This window comes from Panthera tigris, chromosome C1 (assembly GCF_018350195.1).
Source record: "Panthera tigris isolate Pti1 chromosome C1, P.tigris_Pti1_mat1.1, whole genome shotgun sequence".
Lineage (NCBI taxonomy): Eukaryota > Metazoa > Chordata > Mammalia > Carnivora > Felidae > Panthera > Panthera tigris.
Genome location: NC_056667.1, coordinates 5894096 through 5917761, shown reverse-complemented (window position 1 = coordinate 5917761; position 23666 = coordinate 5894096). Strand labels below are relative to the sequence as shown.

Below are 23666 nucleotides of genomic sequence, written 5' to 3'. Positions count from 1 at the left end.
GATGAGAAGATAATATAAAAAATGGTCTTGGGCCACCTGGGCCGCTCAGTCAGTTAGGTGTATGACTTCAGCTCAGGTCATGATCTCACGGTCTGTGAGTTTGAGCCCCATGTTGGGCTCTGTGCTGACAGCTCAGAGTCTGGAGCCTGCTTCGGATCTGTGTCTCCCTCTCTCTCCGCCCCTCTCCCACTTGCTTGTGCACGCACATGCATGGTGTCTCTCTCTCTCTCTCTCTCTCTCTCTCTGTCTCTGTCTCGCAAAAATAGACATTAAAAAGTGGTCTTGCGGGGCATCTGGGTGGCTCAGTTACTTGAGTGTCTGGCTCTTGATTACATCTCAGGTCATGATCCCGGGGTAATGGGATCAAGCCCTGCGTGGGGCTCTGCGCTGAGTATGGAACCTTCTTGAGATTCTCTCTCTCTAACCATGCCCCTCTTCCCTACTTGCATTCTCTCTTCTCTCTCCCTCCCTCCTTCCCCCCGCCCCAATAAAAATTTAAAAATAAAAAAAATAAAAGGTATGGTGAAAAAAAAAGTGGTCTTGGGCCATTGAGCTTTGAAGGACACCTGAGAGAAGTATCTGTGAAATTTTTTTCTTTCAAGAACTTGTAGGATATCTACAGATAAAATATCTTTGAATGCCCAACACACTGTTAAAAAATTACCAAATGTTGGAAGAAACCAGGTACCATCAACTTGAGTCAGATAAAACAAATGGTAAGATACATACCTGAGGACTTCAACACTAGAGCTATCAGAGAGAGACTGTACGACAAAGTTAAACAAAGTAGAGCCTGTATCTCCCTCTCACATAAGCAGAGTTTGAGAAGAAGCAATCGTAGGCTGATCAGGGGCTCTCCAACCAACCCATCAGGGACCTATCCTCAACTTCAGCTTTTACCTCGTGCTCAAGATGCCGATGGAATGGTTGCCATGACATCCACATTTCAAGCTGGAAGAAAGAGGAAGTGGGTAAAAAATGCATGCTTCCTTCCTTATTTAAAGGCAATTTCATTATTTGCACAGGACACTTCCTTCTCTTCTCACTAGACCAAAATGGGAAAAAAAAAAAAAAATCAGGCTCTGGCTTTACAGGTGAATTCTACCAGTGTTACGAGGGACAGAGAAAGATGAGTCGGTTCCTTAAGTCATGTTATGAAGCTAGTAAAATCTTTATACCAAAACCAGATCAAAAAGTAAAATTTATAGGTCAGTTCTACTTATGAACATGCATGTAAGATGTTTAAATAAAATATTAGATAATGGAATCTGCAAAGCATTAAAAATCCCATTTGGGTGTATAGAACACAAGACAGTTGGAACAATAGTTTATCTGTTAATATAGCTTTTACCACTTTAACATGACGAAGAAGAAATACACCCTCATCTTGATGTTGGAAAAGCATTTGACAGAAGTCAACAGCTAGTCAATATTGAGGGAAGGGACTCTTACCAAAGTTACAGCAGAATGAAACTTCCTTGTTGTGACAGATCCCTTAACCAAAAACTTAAAACAAGCACCATACTTAAAGGTAGAGTGTCGGAAATACCCCTCTAAGATCGAACAATAAAAGAATAAAAGGAGTCCCAGGTCTGTGAAGACGTGAAAATGTGTCAGGATTAAGGATGAAGAAATGAACCTTTATTAATACGGCATAGTTATTTTTGCCACGAGAGTCTGAGAAAGCATGTATACTGGTAAGATAAACCAGCATGCTCGCTGGATACTAGAGCATTATGTGTGCCAGCTCCATTTCCAAACGCTACGGACAATTAGAGAATACAGTTTAAACACACTGTTTCTAAACGCTTCCCTCCTCTTGATGCGAAGTTAGCACTAATTAAAAGTCAAATAGAATATCCTTTTTTCCCAGCAAGTGTTTTTCTCTAGAGGTGCCCAAATGTTAAGGTTTCATTGCTGTTCTTGCTTTACAATTTGTGGTTAGTAAATAAAACATTTTAAACATTTTTGTAGTTTGAGTGAGTAGAAAACTCTTTAAAATAGAACCTCAGAAAGTTCCATGTTATAACTCCTTACTTTACATGTGATGAACATAAATTTTCTGCTCACTAAAAGCTGCTGCGGTGGACAAAGTGGGTTTTCAGTCCGTTTTTATGTGATAAACCTTTTTAATTTTAGACAGAACCCATTAATATAGAATATTCATTTCACCCACTCAGCTCCCTTTTAACCTATTCATAAATGTGAATTCTTCACCTCTTGTTCGCTAGGGATTAATTGGAGGGATTAATTAGGGATTGTCTCTGAGATCCGGAGACAGTGTGCGTGTAGCCGGGATCACAGGCCTTGCGGTAGGACCTTGCAGGAGGCCACGGAAGGAGGCGCTGCGGCAGCCCACGTGAGCGGTGTGTGCGAATGCCTGCAGCCGGCCCGGTAGCAGGTTCGGGAAATGTGGCAGGAATGAGGTTTGGGCAGGTAGGCGGCAGCTGTAGGCAGATATCGAGTGGGTAAGATAACCGCGGAGAAAACAAGGGGCAGGTTTGAGGAGCTTGGAGGTGCCGAGTAGAGTTACAGGGTGTCCTCCTTGTAAGACAGGGCTCGGGGGCAACAGGGCCGTTTCTAGAATTGCGGTGTATGCTAAAGTGGCACATTGGCTTACTTAATTACCAACCAGTAGTTGTCAGGGCTCCTCGATTTCCTCTGAGGATGAAGAGAACCGATCTCCTATTCTGAGGTTGGATTGAACTCGAAGCCGGGTGTTGAGTGATTCAGGCCGGGAATGAGAGCACTGTGGAAGCAGGTGGCCCGGCAGGTCACTCGTTGCCACTGATGTGTCCAGTCTCCGGATGCCATGAGGACTGATGATTGAAGACTCGTACAAGTAGTTTTTGTTACATATATGTCTCGCCTGTCAATATTTTCTATAGGTAACTCACTGGGTCTGATGTCAGTACACGTAACTCTCTAGGTCTCTCACCCAGATCACGTGTTAACCTTTTGCAATACTTGCTTTATTGTTTTATTCTTACTGATTTTATTTTATGTATTATTTATCTTTTTAACTTTATTACAGATTTGCCTTCTTATTTTTTGTGTTTGCTGTGTTATTCTCTGTATTAACCATCTTTGCTTCATTGTTCTGTTTTCCTTCCCTGAGCTATTTAGGAATGAACTGTAGCATCAAGCTTCTTTCCCCCTAAATGTTTCGATGTGTATTTTTCTCAGGAACAAGGACATTCTCTTACATAACCGTGGTGTGCTTAGCAAAATCAGGAAAGGTGACATTGATAGAATACCATTTAATCTAATATTGTCCACATTTAAATTTTGCTAGTTTTTCTCCTATTGCCTTCACAGTAATGTCCCCCCCCCCCCCACCCCCCGTGATCATGCATTGGCATTTCGTTGTTTTATCTCTTCAGTATTCCTTGCCTCTCTTTGTTTTCATAACATGTTTCTTAGCCTTGTTTTGTTTTGTTTTGTCTTGTCATCGCATTAACATTTTTGAGGAGTTAGAAGCCAGTTTTGTTGAATTCTTCAGTTCAGGTTTGTTTGAGGTTTCCTCGTGGTTAGACTTAGCTTTTGTAATTTTTGCCAGGAAGTTACTATAGAAGTGGTATTTTGCCCTTCTTAGTGTGTCAGATGTGGTTTTTGTTGTTGTTGTTGTTTTTGAGGTTTAGAATAAGAGATCTGGGTGGTTCCAATAAAGATGATTTTGATGCCGTCCTTGCCCCCAAAGAGCTTAACATCTGTCAAGAGAGGTGAGGCGCCCCAGGAAAAGGAACAAGAGGAGAGTGGAGTTCTCTGAGGTTCCCCAGCTGCTCCCAGTAGGGAGGTCCCTCCAGCGAGGAGCTGGTGGGGATTGTGGGCGAGCGGGTGAAATCTGCCTGCGACGGAGAAGCGAACGGGAGAGTGGGCCCTGGTGTGCGGCCCCCGAGGGGAGCCGGGACGGGGAGGAGGGTGTGCGCAGGTGGTGTAAAGGGGACAGAGGGGAAGTGAGTGTCAGCAAGGACAGCCAAGAGGATGCTGAGATAGGCCGGGGCCACCGCTGAGATCCGGTGTTCGGAGGAGAGGTCATGAGGTTTTGATGGCTTGCCCTTCGCGTCTCTCAGGGTATTTGGTGGGACCAGAATCATAGTTTACATTCCTTGACTTGGTATCACAATGACATTTTTATGCTGTGTTTCACAGAATAGGTCCTGTGGTTTTTCAGAAGAATGGTGAATTTATTAAATTATTGTTTGATGTTGATTCCTGCAAGCAAGCATTTTCCATGTGATTCGGTAGTTTTTTTTGAAAAAAGCACTTTTGCAGGAAATGCTTCGGTGCCCGTATTCATGCTATTTGACTTCTGGGTTCTAATTCAGTTGCTTTTGTTGCAGAGCGTCTTTTTCTTTAGACTGTTTCTAGTCACACAGTTCTTTGTTTAATTTGAATTTTCTTTTAAATTTTATTTTTAAAGAGAGAGATTATGTGCGAGCAGGGGAAAGGGGTGGGGGGGGGAGAGAGAGAGAGAGAGAGAGAGAGAGAGAGAAGGTGGGAGAGGAAGAGAAGAGAAGAGAAGAGAATCTTAAGCAGGCCCCATGCTCAGCACAGAGCCCAGCACTGGGATCATGACCTGAGCCAAAATTGATTGTCAGATGCTCAACTGAATGAACCACCCAAGCGCCCCACCAGTCGCACACTTTTGGGGACATGTTATTTTATATACCAATAGGGAAAGTGGTCTTCCAGACTGTAGATAACTTGCTTCAGGTGCTTGGTCAAAAGCAACACTTACTTAAGTGTATTTGGCATTTCTTGTGTAAATTACATTTTCAGCACAGTGAGAGGGTTTTTTTTTTTTTTTTTTTTAATGTCAGTCTCAGAATATAAGTTTATTTGATAGTAAAAACAGGGATACTAAAGAAATGGAATGGGTCCTCCATTTATTTTAGGAAACTTGAGGACGCTGAGTACGCTCTTAAGCAGGTTTTAATTTCTTCACACCCTGTTATATTTGTGGGAAGCACAATTGGCACTGGTCTTTCCTACTCTTTCTGGACCTTTGTAGATTTTCGGGAGTTTCATGGTCTTACTTTCCTTTTTTTTTTTTTTTTTTTATCATAACTGAGTAATCATACGTAGAGTCATCTCTTAGTTTGCAAATGGACACTAAGCTTGCGTTTACCTCCAGAGTCAGAATATCTTACGTGGCCGACAGCCCAGTTTGCCTTTGTGCTGGAGGTGGAGGTTGTGGGGAGAGGGCACAAAACGTGTTTTTAAAGATTTTAACGGAAAATGTCTTGGCCGGTACTGTGGACGATACGGATACGTTGCTCAGTATGACGAGGTTGGTGTGGCCTTGTTGATGTGGCTTGAGAAATCTTTTCTGATTAAATTGCAAATGAATTTAGCTTCGTGGGCAATGCTGTAAACCATTGCCGAGCATTTTGAATCGGGAGACCTCAGATGAGATTTCTAGATGCTCGAGTGTTTGTGGCAAGGTGTCCTTTGCCCTCTTGATTTGAACTTTCCTACCCTTCTCAGTGTTGGAAGTCCATTCTTCAAGCGAGACATGCCCGACTGGGTTCGTATCTCTTCAGGAAACGTTTTTGTTTGTTATTTAGGCAATTTTAGAGCGGCTTAAGGGAGATTAGGCTCTTTGCACAAAACGCAGCATGCTTCGGCTACCCCGCTTGCGCTACTGTCTACACTGCGTTCGTAGCTGTGACGATACCCAGGACTCCGTAGCTTTGCCAGGATTGTTTGTGTGGCCTTTTCCCAAACGTTTACAAAGTTTTCCAGACGAGATTCGTGGGGTGGTCTCCCTTCGGAAGCTACTGGCACGTTTCGAAGCGCGCTGCAGTTTCTGGTCACTCACTGTATATATGGCCATTCACCTCCGTGGGCCTTTTGATTTTGTTTCCTCTTGAAGACCCTGCTGTTTAAAACCGCAGTTAAAAAAGACAGCGAGGGCGGACAGAAGGCGGGGCAGGGCGGCTGTCTGAAGCCTGTCGACGGGGCGGCTGGCCGAGCTCCCTGGGCTCGGCCGTCTCGGATCCCCTTTCCGAGGCCCCGCTTCCCTGCACACTAGCTTGGTTTGCAGGGAGAAGCCGCAGTCTGTTGGCTGGGCTTTATTTACGGAAACAGCAGGGTTGAGATTGATTGCGTTGAGAGACAGTGTATGGATGAGGGAGGGTCACAGCACATGCTCAGTCCTGTCAGAGTGAGGGGGAAGTTTCTGCGTTCTGCGTGAAGGCTTAGGTCATAGCACAAGCTCAGTGAAAGCTCTGTGAGGTCTCTCAGACTGCATGTGCCTCCATTTTGAGTTGTTAGAGTGGAAAAGGGCAGAGTTTTGGCAGTAAGTCGAGGTTCAGGGACACAGCTAGACTCACCAGAGCCTCTGTTAGTCATGGATGATCCATTCAGCCCCTGCAGGTAGGCTCTCTCCCTCTGGCCTCACCGGAACAGCGATGGGTTTTGCCGCCCGTTCTGACTTCTGGAGATGTTTCTGAATCATTTCATCATTCGTGGTGCATGTTCCCGAGGGCCTCTCGTTCGGCCCTGGCTGGCCACGTAGGTGGCGTCGCGAGGCCCGAAATCGGCGCTGAGAACGGGGTCCGCGCGGAGCTGCCCCGGGCAGATGGAGAAGCCTGTGGGTCCTGCCGTCCCCGGGCTTCTCCCCTTCGCCGCCCCTCCCCTCTTCCTCTCGGGGTGTAGTTTCCACCCGAGTCCCGCGCGGATGCCCGGCGCCGAGCCTGCTTGCCGTCGGGCACCTGCAGAGCAAACCCGCCCGCCGGCCGTTCCGGCCGTTCCGTTGCCGTGCGGCGGGGAGGGAGTGCCTGGGCCCGAGAGCAGCTCTGTTTGGATGTTTTAGGAAGGGTGGTAGGTGGGCAGCTATTGGTTGCTTTGAAGGTGGGTGGAACTTGTTTTGATCGAGAGCCTGTTTGCCAGAGCAAATTATATTCCTTGTGATCTGTCTCTGAGGTCTGGAGATGAAATAGTGTATACGTTTTGACACACGCAGGAAGCAGTTGTGGATTACGGTCGCGACATCATCCCCTTAAAATGGATTTTTTTTTAGACACGTTTTCTCTTGCTTCAAAAGGAAAGAACCCGTTCTCTTCAGAGCTTAGGGAAAATGTCTTGGAAATTTAAAAAAACAATTGTATGCGGTGACGTGTGTGAGAGAAGTTAAGATTCCAGGTATTGTGTTTATATTGATTTTGTTGGTTTCAGCGGAAGGTGGCATTTGTGGTGTATGTGCATTTTGGGGGGTGACGTGTGAATTCTGTAGGAGAAGAGTAAAAAGAGGAGTTGAGGAGAGGGCGGAGCACCGACCGGGCCAGTTTCTGTGCCCACCGCTCGATGGGCCCGACACGAGTCTTTTCTGGGAGGGGAAGTTACGGTTTTTTTGTGTGTCCCGTGTGCGGCCAGGGCTCAGACAGACGCCTCTCACCATGGTGAACGTAGGGAGCCGGTCACACTGCTCAGATTTAGGAAAGTTCAATTCTTACCCAGATAGTACGTGAAGCTTGTGGATTATGTCAGTTGTCCCTCTTTGGTCCGTCTCCCCCTTTTTCTCCAGATGAAGGTTGGAAACAATTTTTGAAGTGACGCTTGAGTTACCGTGCGTCTGTGAGGACGAACGGAGGAAGTACGCGGCAGGGAGGAACGGACGGCTGGAAGATGCCCATAGGATAGGGAAGAAGTTCGGGGGCCGTTGACGACGCGGGAGAGATTCCGGGCGTAAGCTCTGCGCCGTGCGCTCTGAATGTGGAGCCGTGCGTACTCGCCCCTGGTCGGAGGAGGCCCCCGACTTCGGTAGAAAGTTGCACGGGAGGCTAGGGTGAATTCTCGCCACTGGCAGTATTGCTCACGTACGGTCTGGCTTCCAGCGGCTTCAGTTTGGGGATTGTGATTAAGGGGACGAATTAATTGGACAGGGATAATTTGGGGTAGTGCATTTACCGCTATTTTTGATCTTTTTTTCCTGTTGATACGAGGACTGTCTTCCCAGTGATCACATTTATTTGAACATCGCATTTGGGAATTTGGGGCAGTCTTTCCCCATACCACGTAGTGTTGCTTCTGGAACTCGTCTCATTTCACTCCATTCAGAACACTCTTCCTTTCTGCTTTTCTCTTGTAAGTCTAAAATTACCCTCTCTCCGGACAAGAGGATCTGGGCCCCGAGGCACTTAACACCCAAGACTCGTTTCAGAAAATCCTCCTTTGAGTCAGGAGAATACTCGTCCGGAAAGCAGTCGTGGAACCGCCTTTCTGTTGTAGGGTCTCCAGGTCTTCAACTTGTTTATGTTTAGCAAATAAAGCGTGAATTGGAAGCTGTGCTCAGGAATCAGCTCCGGTCAGGTTCCTCCTGCCGGCCTGGCCTGGCCAGCCTGGCCTGGCCTAATACAGATGTGCACTCGTGAGCTCGTGTGTAGCCGCCTAGTCCGATGGCGAGGACTCGTAGTTACCACTGCTGTCCAGAGTCGGATTTTTGTGTTTCAGATCAGGTAAATAAGTCACAAGGGCTGTTCTTTGTGTCGTGTGCGTTTGTTCTGTGTTTTCCTGTCTTGGGAAAATAGAATGTTACTTGTTGACCAGCCATCCCCTGCTTTGGGGTTTCTGTGCTTGTCTGGTGGTGGTAGCACTGAAGGAACGGCACACGGGAGGTCATTCTCTTGGTTGCTGAAGTTGCCCAGGGTCCGCACAGCTTGGGCATCGGAAAAATTTTCATTTCGTTTTGGCCTCGGGCTCTCCTCCTGTTGTACTTCAGAGTAGCAGGAAATGTTGGTGAACATGGACAGCATATGTTTCCAACAGAACGTAAAAATAAAAGTTCATCAAAATATTGCCTTGTTTTTAGCTTTTCTTATCATTTTATTAGAATCTTGAATCAGAGTCCAAGGTTGAGGCTTAAATCTAAAGTGTTCCTTCCTCTTAAAAAATTTTTTTTAAATAATGTTTATTTTTGAGAGAGAGAGTGTGAGTGGGGGAGGGGCGGCGAGAGAGGGAGACACAGAACCCGAAGCAGCTCCAGGCTCCGAGCTGTCAGCCCAGCGCCCGACGCGGGGCCAAACTCACGAACCGTGAGATCATGACCTGAGCTGAAGTCGGCCGCTTAACCGACTGAGCCACCCGGGCGCCCCTGAAGCGTTCCCATAAAACAGACATTTTGCAGTGCCTGTGAATCTGCTGATAACATAGCTCCGTTTTTGACCACTTTCTAGATTCTTGTCTGGTGTGTTAGCTATGGATGGGAAGACTGGTACACCTGAGACCCGATGTTCACCACGTCTGTGATTCTCCAGTTGTTCATTGTTCCTGATCCTTCTTCCTTCTGAATTCATTTTTCATTTTCCACTTTACTTTTTGGTCATTACTGAACTGAGCTGTCTTTCTGCCAGAGAGGCATTTATTCTAAAGCCATAAAAAAAATGTCAGCCAGAATGAGAGAGAAAATAGAAAATACAGGCTTAAAGGGAGATTTGAAGTAACGAATTTCACGAATTTGTGTCCATTCATGAGTCTTCCCCACAAACTGATGATCCTCTGTATTGAGCAGTTTGTGATAGGGGAGAATACAGGTTCCTGCACATAATCTTTAAAAGCAGATCTGAAAAAAACTAATCTTTTCTGGTACACCTTTTGATACTTTGGGTCTAAGCTAAAACAATTCATTTTAATTCAGTTGAGACAATTAGACGTTATTTCTATCAGAGTTCTTTGACTTATACATTGTATACTTATACACTTAGACAGTGACTGATTGTCTCTTGGGCGTGGGCTACATCTGTTCTTATAGCCTTGGTTCCTTTTAGAGAGCCTGCCAAATGGGCCTCCGATGTAAGTATGTTGAATAAATGAGTGGTGTCGATGGTAAGAGGAGAGAGTAGATGTGGAGCTAGACGGTATGGTTCAAATTCCACCCAATTAGTGACACTGGACGAGCTGTGACACTGGATGAGTTTATATACTCCTCTCAATTTCCGTGTTCTCATGGGTCATCTTTCCATATGACCGTATCTCCAATCAGATAAATACGATTTTTCACAGTTGTTGTAAAGATGGGGTGAAAACACTTATGAAAGTGCTTGGCACTCAGTTGCTCAGTGTGTTAGTTTTATTAATTCCAAGGCCAAGTCTTCAATCTCATGTGGGTATGGTTATCTCAGCAACATCTATAGTTTTTGTCAGTCTAGTTAAGACAATGTCAAGTGTTATGGTAATTAAATTAGTGATCAGTATACTTAACTGCCATTTACTGATCTCCTTTCTTCTCTTGCCCTTTGGGTGTTTTACATCGGAAGCTTTACTTCCATGCTGTGTAAAACGTTCAGTGTGTTCGGCATTAAACATTGTTCCTTTCTTACCTCTTCCTGATATGTGTGTGTGTGTGTGTGTGTGTGTGTGTGTGTGTGTGTGTGTGCGAGAGAGAGAGAGAGAGAGAGAGAGAGAGAGAGAGAGAATATATGCTGTGAAGGCTGTCTCCTCCCCCTCCCATCTCTTCCCCCTCTTCCTCCCACCCCCATACTTACACCACCACATTGCATAGGGCAATGGTCATGTTTTTCATAGTATTTCCCAGAGACTTCCGAGTGGGAACAAAGAAAGGTTCACACATGCATTGAGGACATACTTACTTACAGTCCAGTCGCCCTCTTTTTCTGGGGATGCTATGTTTCTGTTTTTATAAAGTGTGATTTTAGTGTGCAGAAAGCCAGCAACATTTTTGGTCAGGAGATCGGCTTAATCTTCAAATATTGCTGCTTTATAAATTATTTCAATCACAGTGGGATTTAAAAAGTAAGTCTGTTTTCCAAAGCATCATTTTTGTGCATATAGCTTTGTGTTGGGCTGTGATGACCATTTTTGAAATGAGATCCTTTTTCATGTGCTTAAAAAAAATTTTTTTTTACCCATTTTTTCCATGATGTGTATTTTGTATAGAGGCCTCATTTATTGTATCTTATTGTCAGCATGGAAATTCTTCTCATGCGTCAGCCAATGCCCAAATTCTTAGTTCTGGACTCTGACTTGTGTTTAGAGGGGACTCTGGAAAGGAGAGCTACTTCAGTGGCCTGGAATCCTCTCTGATTAACTCAATGTGGCCCCTCAAAAGGGCACCTTTGTCTCCTCAGGCCTTGGTTCCTTCTGTTAAGCTAGACGATTAGATCACATGGCCTCTAAGGAACTTTCCATCAGAGAAAATCTAAGATACTCTGATTTGAGATTTTGACCGGCTTCTATGTTGACCTTTGCATTTGTGTATGCAAATTGGAACATTAAGTCTTTCAGTTGTTGATGGATTCTCCATCTCTCTCTCTCTCTCTCTCTCTCTCTCTCTCTCTCTCTCTCTCTCTCTCTCGATAATTCAGTATTCATTCAAAATATTCTTCCCGCTGGGCAGGAGGGCTAGCCTTCTGTCGCACGTGACTTGACTTAATTTTGCATCAAAGTGCTTAGTTGCTGTCTATGACTAAACGATAGTTGAGTTAAAATACTGGAGTCATTTATTCATTTCGAATATATTCAGTGAGTGCCAGTGGGCCCTGGGATATAATGGTGAGCTAAAAAACAGACTCAGTTCCTTACCTGCATGGAGCTTTCAGTCTAAGCACATTGAAAGAAATAATAACACAAAATGCATATAAAATTGTGCCTGTGATGAGGGCTGAAGAGAAGTAGGTGGTGCTCTGGGAACTCCTGGTAGAGAATTCGCTCCTGTTGTCACCTGCCACCAGTACTTAGAGCTAATAATAGCAGTGGCCCCTGTGCAGCAGGACGATGCTGCTTCTCTCCGTAGATCATCTTTTATTTTTGTAGCAACCTTGCAAACTAGTCATCATGAACTTCATCTCACAGATGAGGAAACGGGCTCCGAGAGGTCGAATTGTGTCCTTAAGATCACGTTGAAGCTAATAAAACTTTGGTACTGAGATTTTAACCCGTCTTCCTTTGACTCTGAAGTCTGTGCTCATCCCCTGGCCCTGAGCATCTAGGCTCAGGTGTATGTGCTATCTCCTCCCTCCCAGTCGTGGGGAGCCACGGTCGTGGGGCATCTCAGGGTGTACAAAGCGCAGTGATTTTACTGAGATTTGGGGAGTTTCTTAAGGCAAATGGGAGTATGTTCTGGAATAGCATACAAAATGTATATGGGTTTTTACGATACTATCAGACTTTAAAGATATTTCAGACTTGTTACAGACTGCTTTGGAAATAAGTGTTCATGCTGGAGAAATCTGAGAAACCCTGCATGCTATTCTAGTTTTCTTTCTTATCAGTCTCATTTTCACTCCTGCCCACAGCCCTTCTTACAAAAAAAAGTGATTCTGATAAATTGCCTTTCGATTTTCCTAAAATTTGGTGTATTGGCTCTGGACCTACAGTCTGTTTCTGTGATCGCTTTCTGAATGAGCTAGTAAATAGAGTTTCTAGAGGCTTCTTTGTGTTGATTTCATGTCAGTCTTCCTGCTCAACTGAACACCTTATGGAAAAGATAAGAATGACCTCTTCTCTGAGCCTTGTGACCTGGAGGATAGGTACAGGAAGATCGCATAGTGATTTCATTCACACGTAACATTAGCCGCAGAGAAGGGGTCTGACTGGAGAGTTACACAGTCCCAGGCTTTGGGGAGTGGGCCGCAGGCCACACTGCTGTTCCGTGCTGGGCTTGGATTGGGGACCAGGTCTGGGTTTATGATGGGAACTCGTGCCCGCTCCCTGTAAAAGGCCTCTTTTCTGCCAGCTCATGTCTTCTCCCCTGGACCCTGTGCCCTTGTCCCTCTTCCTCCTCTGTGGACACAGTCAGGTAGAGATAGTTGGGTGTCTTGAGTGAAGGTTCCTCCCCAGACCCTCGCCTCTCCCACCCTGCATCTGGCCAGCCGGCTTTCTCATCTCCTTTGCGTAGATGCTTCTCCCTTTTTGATATTCCGTTACAGGCTTCCTGCTCCTTTCTGTCCATTCCCTGTTTACTTCTTAGACTAAAATGTTTCCATGGTAACAGGTTACTTTTCAAAGGGAACATCTTGTCATTTTATTTAATCCACTGCAGCTGAAGAGGACTGAAATATTAAGTTGTAGTTGCCATGGATACTGCTTTGTTACATGGATTTCTTTTGTATCAGATTTCATATACAATGAATTTCGTTCTTTTTTTTAATACTCCAGGAATAAACACAGTGACTTGCCATTATTGTTGTAATTTGGCTTCTGAGACTATTTTCATAGTCCAAAGCAAAGATTTGTAGAATAATGGGGACCGAACCTCAACTGTTTGAAAAACATATAGTATTTACATTAGCCTCACAGAGAAATGCCTCCTTGCTGGTGAGGTTGGTGACAATTTTTTTTTCTTTTCTTCTCTCTTCTCTCTCTTCTTTTTTTTTTTTTTTTTTTTTTGTACTATGATTCAGTTAGGGATGTCTCACAAAGGATGAGCTCACATCAGAACCCTTAGTAAACACAGAGAAAAAAGAATTATGTGACTTGAGTTAATTCCTTGAATCTCCTTTCTTCGGTTACTTGTTCAGTTGTCTGCAGTACATCGGAGGGGAATCTATCAGTCATTTAGTCAGGCTTTCTTCTCTCCGGTCTGTTTGTAATACATCATTCAGCCAAACCACCTCTTTTGACTTTTTAAAAACTTTTAATTTTTTAGTTTCGCAGGAAGATGCAAGAGATGTAAGATACTATAGACCGCTCCGATGTACCTACCCCTTACTCCTTTCCCCCATCGCACAGCCTCAAAGCCTGGACAGGACGTTAGTACAGTGTGTGTATGGTCCGTGTACTTTATGTAACCAGTGCATCACTGAGGTCTGTTTGTTACCACAAAGACCTCCCGCTCTCGCGCCGCCCCATCCCCCCATTCCTCACACCTGGCAACCACTAATCTGTTCTCCATCTCTCTAATTTTGTTACTTTGACAGTGTTATGTAACTTGGCCTCATAATAGGTTTTCTCTTTTAACCTGATTTCCAAACTAAACAGAAACTCTTGATAATTCTGTCTTGCTTTGGTGCTTGAAATGAAGATACGGAAAGGATAGAGGATAGGTAGGGCTTCTCGTACTGGTTTTATATGTAATTGTGTGATTTTGGTTTGGTAATTTAATCGCTCTGCATTATGGGAGCTCTGACTTTGGAGTCAACTAAACTTGAGTTGGAATCCTGGTTTTCCACCTGGTGGCTGTAATCTTGGGCACTTTCGTAACTCTCAGCTTCAGTTTCCTTCTCTGGACAGGTAATAATAATAGTACCTTCCTTACAGGGCCATCCTTAAGATTAGATAAGAAAATATAAAGAATTTGCTTAGCTTAGAATGCTTGGTACGGAGTAAATGTCCACTGTATGTTTCTTTGTTAATATGACAATTAGTGCTGTCATTTTTATCTATAAAGTGGAGGTACTGCTTTATAGGGTTGTCCTGGGAATAATGAAATAATGTGTACCTGGCATAAACAGCACTTAGTAAGTGATAACTAGCATTGTTATTTTGCTGGTGTTTTCATACAACTGCGGGATATCTGAATTTAAGACAATGAATGTGAAAACCCCGAGGCAAAGATAAGGGTGTACCTAGATTTGTCCTGCATTATCCTGGGACATGGCTTCCGTCTTTGGTCTCTTATTTCGTATGTAGTGCTCTTTATCTGAGACCATCCTTGTTTGTACACCATCCTTGGTCTGGATTTTCCTTCCTCAGTTGGTGACCGTCCTGTTTTTGCCCAGACCGACTGTATTAATTAAGCAACGCCGTGCATCAAACAGAAACCTCTTCAGTAGGTGTGTTATTTCAAACATAGTATAGAACAAGATCTGAATTTCTGTGACTGTCACTATTAATGCTTTCATTAATATCAAAATATTAATTTAATGAACGAATACATAGAAATGAGACTGTAGAGCACCGAGAACAGATAGAAAGTACTCATGTGTTAGCTATCGTTGCCATTAATTGAAGGATAAATCTGGCATCTCATATTTTCCATCTGAATTGTGCATGACATCACAAAAATCAGGTCTGGGTAGAAGGATCCATTAAAAGGCCAAGACAGACTAATGGATTTTTAACATAAAAGAGTCCACGGCAAGGTAAGGTTTTAGATTCACATTGTGTAAAAACCTTTAAGGAATGGTCACTTGTTGAGTTTGGGGGTAGTATAAAAAATAATATCCATAATTATCAAAAAGACTATTAAAATATCCTTCCCTTTTCCAACTATAATCTTTGTGAGGCTAGATTTTCTTGATATACTTTAACTAAGATAACATATTACAAAAGATTGAATGTAGAAGCAGATATAAAGATCCAGTGGACTTCTGTTAAGTCCTGAATTAGATTTGCAAAAAAAATGTAAAACAGTGCCTCTGTTTTTCTAAGTTTTTTGTTGTTGTTGTTTGTTTAGATCCATTTAGTTTCTGGGGTGTCTGGGTGGTTCAGTCGGTTAAGCATCTGACTTTGGCTCAGGTCATGATCTCACAGTTCACGAGTTTGAGCCCCACGTCGGGCTCTGGGCTGACAGCTCAGAGCCTGGAACCTGCTTCGGATTCTGTGTCTCCCTCGCTCTCTGCCCCTCCCCCGCTTGCACTCTGTCTCTCCCTCTCTCAAAAATAAATAAACATTAAAAAAATAAACAATTTTTTCATAAGAATAAGTTCTACATATTAATATTTGATGTGCTTATTGGTACATAAAATGTTTTTTTGAACTTTTTCAAAAATATAACTTCCTTGGAATGCTCAGTAATTTAAGCACTGTGTAGACTTTCTGAGACCAATAGTTTGGGAACTGCTGTGTTAAGAAGGAAAAGGAAGTATGTACTGGCCAGCATACAATTATTAAGAGTGTTTTTCACAAGCTGTTTGATACTGCACTTAGATAATAATTCCTGGTGATTTTTGTCAAGTTTTAGAGCTTAGGAGTCTAGAAATATTCATGCCACCAGGGAACTTTAAATTTGTCCTGAATGCATAATAGTGCCAGGCAGGTAGTGTAGTAGATTTCGGGGGACCCACAAGATGAGCATCAGTTCCTCCACTCTAGAAGCTTACAGGCCCATAGTGGGTGGAGGGAAATGTCCAGATGAGCCACAGCAGAGTGTCGTCCTCTGACAGAAGGAGCACGCAGTCAGAAGGGAGGAGCAACGAGGCAGCGGGAGAGGAACGTGTCGTTTAAGGTAGAGTTCGGATGCTGTCAGAAGAGGGGAGGACGGTGACTGCGCAGCGGATCGCGGATAGGCCTGGTACTGGCCGTTTCCCAGGAAGCCTCCTTCTGGTCTCTCACCTCCAGGTCATGTGCTGACAGTTTTTCTGTCACGTGCATCCAGTTCTCTCTGATCGGGCATGTTGCTTTCAGCCTCTTTTTATCTTGGGCCTAAAGAACATTTCTGCCATTTATTCTGTATTCAGGAGGTCCTGCAAACAGTAGGCTAAGGCCGTTGTTTGCTTACCTCGGATCCTCATCCTCCTCAAAAATAACTTTGGTGTATCTCTTGCTACATGAAACCCTAGTGTTTGAAAGTTGCGCACGGTTGGGGCACCTGCGTGGCTCAGTCGGTTAAGCGTCCGACTTGGCTCCATTTGTAGGTTCGAGCCCCACTTTGGGTTCTGTGCTGACAGCTCAGAGCCCGGAGCCTGCTTCGGATTCTGTGTCCCCCTCTCTGTCTGCCCCTCCCCCGACCCTTCAAAACTAAACAAACATTAAAAAAATTAAAAAAGAAAAGTTGCATCTGGTTGAGAGATAATTTTGTTGTAATAATTGATTTCTAATTTTCAAAGGTCCTCTGTTTTATTTTGGGCTTTTTAAACTGCTGACCTTGTCAGTGCCATTCATTGATAGAAACAAAAATGAGAGAAACAGTTTCCATTTTAGGCTCTTAAGATCCTCAGTACCTTTGTCTTTTCTCTTGTATAATTATTAGTATTAGTAATTATCAACCTATTTTGTACAAATCAATGGGATACAAGTAGTTGTATTCAATAAGGTATTTGAAGTGTTTGTTTTATTATTGTGGCACATTTTTGAGCTAATTTTGATAATACTGGCTGATGAAGGTATTAAAAGGAAAAAAAAACACACAAAGAAATAAAAAAAGGAAAAAAATTAAATTAAAAACAACCCAGGAATGTTTGTCCTAGAATTGTCAAGGACTTAGCAGTGCGTGTGTAGCAGTGATGGGGGAAATGCTTTCGTAGACACCCACTTGAGAACCTTGGCATGGCCTAGACCTTCTAGAAGAACCTGCAGGTTGAGCTGTGGCACAAGTTATTGGATGGGCCGTGGCCGAAACCTTCTCAGATGATGCATTTGGCTCGACCTGCTCGTAGGCAGGCGAGCGTTTGGAAAGTATCTAGAGGTAGAGGAGAGAGCTTTTGGTAGCTGGTTTTGCTCGGAGCTGGTTGTGAGACAGAAAGGGACAAGCTGGAAGGGAAAGGGTTGGTAATGCTGACTGCTTGTTTTTCTTAAAGTACTCATGATTAAAATAGCCTCCTGGCCTATGTGGTTCCTCTCATACCTCCTAAAACAGCGTGTTATTCCTACATGAACCTACTAGAATAGTCCATCTTTTGACTTGTTTTTCAACACACCATTCTCCTGGTGGGGAAACGAAGATGCCTTGTAGATCAAAACCAGCACTCAATGCAGACTTTTTTCCCCACCTCGTCCCACTTCTGTAGAGAACCCCCCCCCCCCGCACTCGCCCTTGGGAAGTCCTCTGTTTTGCCCTGCTGTTGTGCTCCCTTCAGAGGTGAAGGGTTGGAAATTAACCACTTCCTGCACTGTCATCTCCTTGTGAAGCCTGCCTGGTGTTGATCACTTCCCTGGGCATTTTTGGACCCTGTTCCTCCTGAGATGATCTGTGACTGTAAATGTAGCGATTGGACCTGTTGTGGCTTTGTGGGGTGATGCCACCTCCCGGGGAGTTGGAGAGTAAGTCTCTTAAGAACTGGGCCGCGTGTCTTCTTCCCTTGTGGTTTAGTCTCCTCCCTTCCTTTGTCGTTTCTATTGCCCGCTTTCCCAAAATAAGACTCTTCGTGAGGAAAATTGTTGGGTCAAAAGAAGAAAGCATCAGGCCTGAAGGAAATAACCGTTTTCCACAATTCATGTTAACAACCTCAATGGGACGATGGGGGTGCCGGCTCTGCGGAGGACAGACCCAAGACCGGCAGCCTCTCTGCTCCTGTGCTGTTTGTACACTCGCAGCACAGCCGAGTCCACCGGTAGCCGCCGGCGGCTCTCACTGTGGCACGGCCTTCTCCGTGGCTCTACTGCAGACGCAAAGGTGGCCGCACAACGCGGCAGATTTGTCCCTGGGCACAGAAGGGGCGTCCTGAGGTAGCCCACGGTCCGTCGTGGCTCAGAGTTGACAGGAACCGGGAGCTGGGACTGCGCTTCTTCATCCGGCCCTGTGCCCCAGTGGGTGCCCTGTGCGAGGCCGGGACAGAAAGGCACTCAGTCGGCATCTCGTGAAGGAGTGAGAGGGGAAGGCAGTCCACCCTTTGCGGGCGTTGTGGGGTGAAATGGGGAGATAGGAAAGGCTTCACAGAAATAGTGGCTTCTGAAAGGACCCTGGATGGTGAGAATTTAGAGCAAGGGAGGGTGAGCAGGTGCGGTGAGAATGACCTAGAAACGAAGTAAAGTCTTCCACCTCTTGGACCTGCTGGGCTCATTCCCACACATCTTTTCCATCTCTGCTTGTTCTGCTTTATTTAATGAGGCCTTTCCTGTCTGTGCTGTGTAAAGAACTGGGGAAATATTTCATCATTCACTGTCTGCTTGATTCTTTGGCCCTTACTATCATCTAACCTATTATTTGTTTCTTCATTTTATACCCAAGTGAGCATAGAAGTTCCAGTTAGGCAGGGACACTGTATTGTTCACTGCTTTATCCACAACATCTAGGCCAGTTCTGAGCATATAATAGGTACTTAACCAATATTTGCTGAATGGATGAGTGACCCAGTGTGTGTGCTAGGAACCATAGCTGTCTTGCTCATCTTTAAAAAATTTTTTTAGTGTTTGTTTATTTTTGAGAGACAGAGCATGAGTAGGGGAGGGGCAGAGAGCGGGGTGGGGGGGGGGGTGGGACACAGAATCCGAGGCAGCCTCCAGGCCCCGAGCTGTCAGCACAGAGCCCGATGTGGGTTTCGAACTCACAGATCATGAGATCGTGACCTGAGCCGAAGTCGGTCACTTAACCAACTGAGCCACCCGGGCCCCCCGTATCTTGTTTATCTTTTAATAAGGTTTACAGTAGGGCACGAGAAATGTTTTGAAAAGAAGAAACCTCTATTGGGGTTGTACCGTAGCAACGTACCTCCCTCTGAGGTGTGAAGGACCAACGGTATAGGTAGGTACTCAAGACAGGGAGTTGCAGTCAGGGATTTTTTTTAGAAGAAAGAGATTTGAGAGATGTGTATGGGCTTTGGGGCGTGCACACGTGCAGGGCAACACTGGAAGTAGTGGGGAACTTAATTCTTCCGGTTTTATCCCTCATCTATTTCCAGTGAATTATTTTCCTTGAAAAAATGTGTGAATGTTTATGCCTGAACTATATGGTGCTAACCTAATCTGCTCTTTCCATGACAGGAGGCTGAACAGCACCCAGGGAGAAATTCGTGTTGGTCCTAGCCATCAGGTAAAGCAAATTTCAGTAGCTTCTCTGATGGAGTTTTATTTCTTATTATTCTGCTGGCCCTTGATTCTGTTGAGCAGCAACTTAGAATTGTTGTTACGCTTAAGGGAATTTCATATAAATACAGAGATTTTTTTTTTTTCTTTCTGATCGTCACATACTTTTTAAAATCGTGGTAAGATACATATAATGTAAAATGTACCATTCTAAACATTTTTAAGTGTACATTTCAGTGCTGGTAAGTACATTCATGTTGCTGTGCAGTCGTCACCACCATACCATCTACCCCCAGAACTTTCTCACCTTCCCAAACTGAGACTCTCCCTCCCCAAGCCCCTGGTAACCCCTGTCCTGCTTTCTGTCTCCACGAATTTGACTGCCCTAGGTTTCTCATATCCTTGGATTGCACAGTACTTGTCCTTCTGTTCGGCTTCTTTTACGTAACATAAGACCTTCAGGGTTCATTCACCCCTGTCGTAGCACAAACCAGAATGTAATTTCCTTTTAAGGCTGAATCTTCATCATTTGTTTATACCGCCACATTTCGTTGATACATTCATTTCTTGATGGACATTTGGTCCCTACATACTTTCATTTTAACTTTTTAATAACCCCTGTCCTTCAGAAGAGTCCAGATGGTTAGGCTCTTTGTTTGTCAGCAGCTTGTTGTGTCAGGGCCTGTGTCCTATTTTGTTCAGTTTACTGAGACTCTTAGTGTCATGTTTGACATCAGTCTCTTTTTTCCTCCTTCCCCCACTTTGTAAGGACAGAGAGGTTTCAGTAGTCTGTTTACTTGTTCATTTTTCTGTCTGGACGTTGAGCATTTCTTATATGTCATTCATATTTCTAAGAATCTATTTTAACTCTGTAATGAGAAAGAAATGAAGAAGGGAGGGAATATTAAAGTCAAAACACAGAAACAGGGCATCTCATTTCTAGTGGACACTTCGCATCCCAGAACTAGGATTATAACTGAGACCGGCAAAAAAAAGCTGCACGTGATCACTCCCCTTATTGCCCGCCCTGTCCCCGCACAACCCTTTCCTTGGTGTGGCCTGTTAGGGCGTCTGCCTACCACTTCTCAACTGTATTTTCTGTGCCTTCAGGCCTAGGAGTTCCAGTCTAATTGGGATCTAGTCCTTACCAGGTTCCCTGTGACTACACGTCCCTCTTTCTGCCCTCTTGCCACAATATTTTCCCACCCATGTTTCTTCTTCCCCGTTGTGTTTCTAGTGTCTTGAGATCTTTGTACGAAAGCTTTATTTTACGATGTTTTGCCTTGCCATAACAGAAAAAGTGGTTTTTAAGTAAAAGATACTTAAATTCTTGCTTAGGTTTTTTTATAGTTAGATTATGCTTGGATTTTTGTATACCTTCATTTATTTTGTACCAGATTTTAAATATCTTTATTAGGCTTTGTGGGTTTTTTTCCCAAAAAGACATGTTTTGGAACACCAGATACGAAAGGACTTTTTTTTTTTTTAATCGGCAGTATTTTCCTTATTAAAATTTTAATTTCTTTTTAGGCACAACATTAACCCATGTAAAAGTCAAGAAAGAATGGTACAATAAATCCCCTGATCCTTATTACTCCGTTTTCACACCTACCAAGTTAGGATCAAACTTGTTTCATTTATTCTCCTTTACATCCCTCCAGCTATTATTTTGAAATGATTCACAAATCTATCATTTTACTTGTAAATATCCCAAAGATAAGAGCCCTTTCAAAAAACCAAAATCACAGTATGTAACACCTAATAAAAATTAGCAATTTCTTAAATACCCACCAGGACCGAATTTCTGTAATTGTCTTTTTTTTTTTTTTTTACGGTTCAAAGTGGAATGTGAGTAAGAGCCATGCATTGCAAGTGGTTGATAGGTCTCTTAAATCTCTTTTAATTCATCTGTTGTTCTTATTTTCCCCTTCTCTCAGTGTATGTATTGAAGAAGGTGAGTGTTTTGTCCAGTAGGGTGTCCCACAGTCTGGATTTGGCTGATTGCATCTTTATGTGTCATTAGACTTGTCCCGTGTCCTTGGCATATCTTGCAAATGAGTAGTTAAAATCTAGAAGTTTAATCCTGTGCTCCTTTGGTCCTCTGCCTCTGGTGCGGGTGGTGCTGTGTCTGTCTACCAGGAGGTTACGCGTGTCCTTGGAAGGGGGATTTGCTGCCTTGGCTTGTTACTTAGATCTACCCTTCAAAATGGTGGTGTTCTAATCCTATCACTCCTTCATTTATTAGGTGAGTAAATGAAGCTTTCCCCTTACCAACCATTTGATTACCTGAATCACAGAGGAAAGGCAAGATAAATGTTCAATTCCTTCCTTCTGTGTACCAGTTTTCAAAAATACTGTTTCCCCCAACGTCTTCCAGTGGTCACCAGTGGATTTTAAATTATTTGTTCTCTGCTAACCAGCTGTCCTTATTCTTTTTTTTCTTTTTAATTTTTATTTATTTTTGAGAGAGAGAGAGAGCGCACACCCAGGAAGTGGGGGGGGGTGGCATGTGCAGAGAGAGAGGGGGACAGAGGATCTGAAGCAGGCTCTGCACTGACAGCAGCAAGCCCGGTGTGGGGCTCAAACTTACAAACCTTGAGATCGTGACCTGAGCCGAAGTCGGACGCATAACCCCCTGAACTACCCAGGCACCCCCGCATTGTCCTTATTCTTACTGATGATTAAATTATCCATCTGGGGCCAGTAGGGGCCTCTTCCTGCTAACTTCTGTGTCCTTTCGACTGGACGGACCTCAGTGGTCTTTGTAGGATTCCTTTAACTGGTATGGCATTCTAATGTCTCATCTTGTACAGTCCCTGCCCTAGATCTAGAATTAAATTTTTCTCATAGGAGCCCTTATTGTTTTACTGAGAAGTGACATTTTTTGACTGGGTACTGGGGTGTTCATTGTTACTGGGTCGGTTGGTTACTTGTTTCTAGGCCTTTTCAGGAAAAAGAAATATGCCTTTTTCTTATATATTTTTTAAAGATACATTGTACATTCCTTTTGATATTTCTAATTCCAATTCAAATTTTTATCTGGATTTTATATTTAATCCTATCTTTCCTTCATTTGTCTGTATCTTTTCCCCATGTCTCAAATCCCATTTTCAAATGACACCAACATCATTATTCGTTTGCTTTAATCCCATAATACATATATAATAGCACAAGATAATAATACTTCCACTGCTGCAAACAATATGATTATTGAAAACAGCTTGCAATTTAATTTTTTTTTTTTTTTTTTGGCGGGGGTGGTTTCTTAGTATATATCCCACTAGGGCTGTGTGGGCAAATTAATATGTTTTAAAGTTGGTTGAAATAATTTCTAGAGAGGAATCAACTTACTGTGTAGTTAATGCATTTATTTCATTTTGCCTTATGGTTTTTAAGGGATTACTATTTTTTAAGTTTCATTTTGTTTTTATGTAGGGCTATTCACATGGCCCCACAGTCAAACATACAAAGGAAAAAGTATGTTCAAGAAAGTCGACTACATCTGTCCCCTCCACATGTTCCTTCTCTCCATGATGGACACTTGTTGCTTTTGTTTTTGTTAAGTTAAGGTTTTGATTTTCCCTTCTTATCTTTATTCCCCGACCCTCTGTTCTTAGATAAATGGTAGCGTAATACACACGCTTCCGCCGACTTTCTGTTAACAATGTATCCTGCTGTTCCCTCCATGGCAGTACGTAGGGCTCCTCCTCATTTCCTTCTACTGCCTCATGGGGCTCCATTGCGTGGATACAGCAGTTTATTCTTCCAGTTCCAGTCCCTATTGTTGGGCCCTTAGGTTGCTTGCAGTCATGTGCCATTACAGGTAATGCTGCAGTGAATGGCCTGAGCATATAGATTTTTATGTTTTTGCCAACATATTTTTGGAATATATCCCCAGAAGGGGGGTTGGCTCGCTTGGAGGGCAAGTGCACCTGTAAGTGTGAAGACATTACACAATGCCCTTCTATAGAGATTGTACCATTTTTGTATCTGTGCTGGCGACTCATGCAAGTGCGAACACCACAGCCTTGTATATTGTCACACTTTGGGACTTCTGTCGGTCTGATAGGTGGGAAATGGTA

General features: G+C 43.7%; 1 protein-coding gene across 7 annotated transcripts in view; it reads left to right on the top strand.

Annotated features, from left to right (window-relative positions):
• Positions 1-23666, top strand: part of RERE (arginine-glutamic acid dipeptide repeats) — a 422829-nt gene that overhangs the window by 276377 nt on the left and 122786 nt on the right. For 6 of the 7 annotated variants that reach the window (XM_042994378.1, XM_042994377.1, XM_042994380.1 and 3 more), the window contains one exon: positions 19543-19591. In XM_042994378.1, coding sequence (XP_042850312.1) covers positions 19543-19591 — 49 coding nt within the window. Of the gene's footprint in view, positions 1-6196; positions 6382-19542; positions 19592-23666 lie in introns of those variants that run through there. The other variant, XM_042994382.1, reaches the window with a different exon arrangement.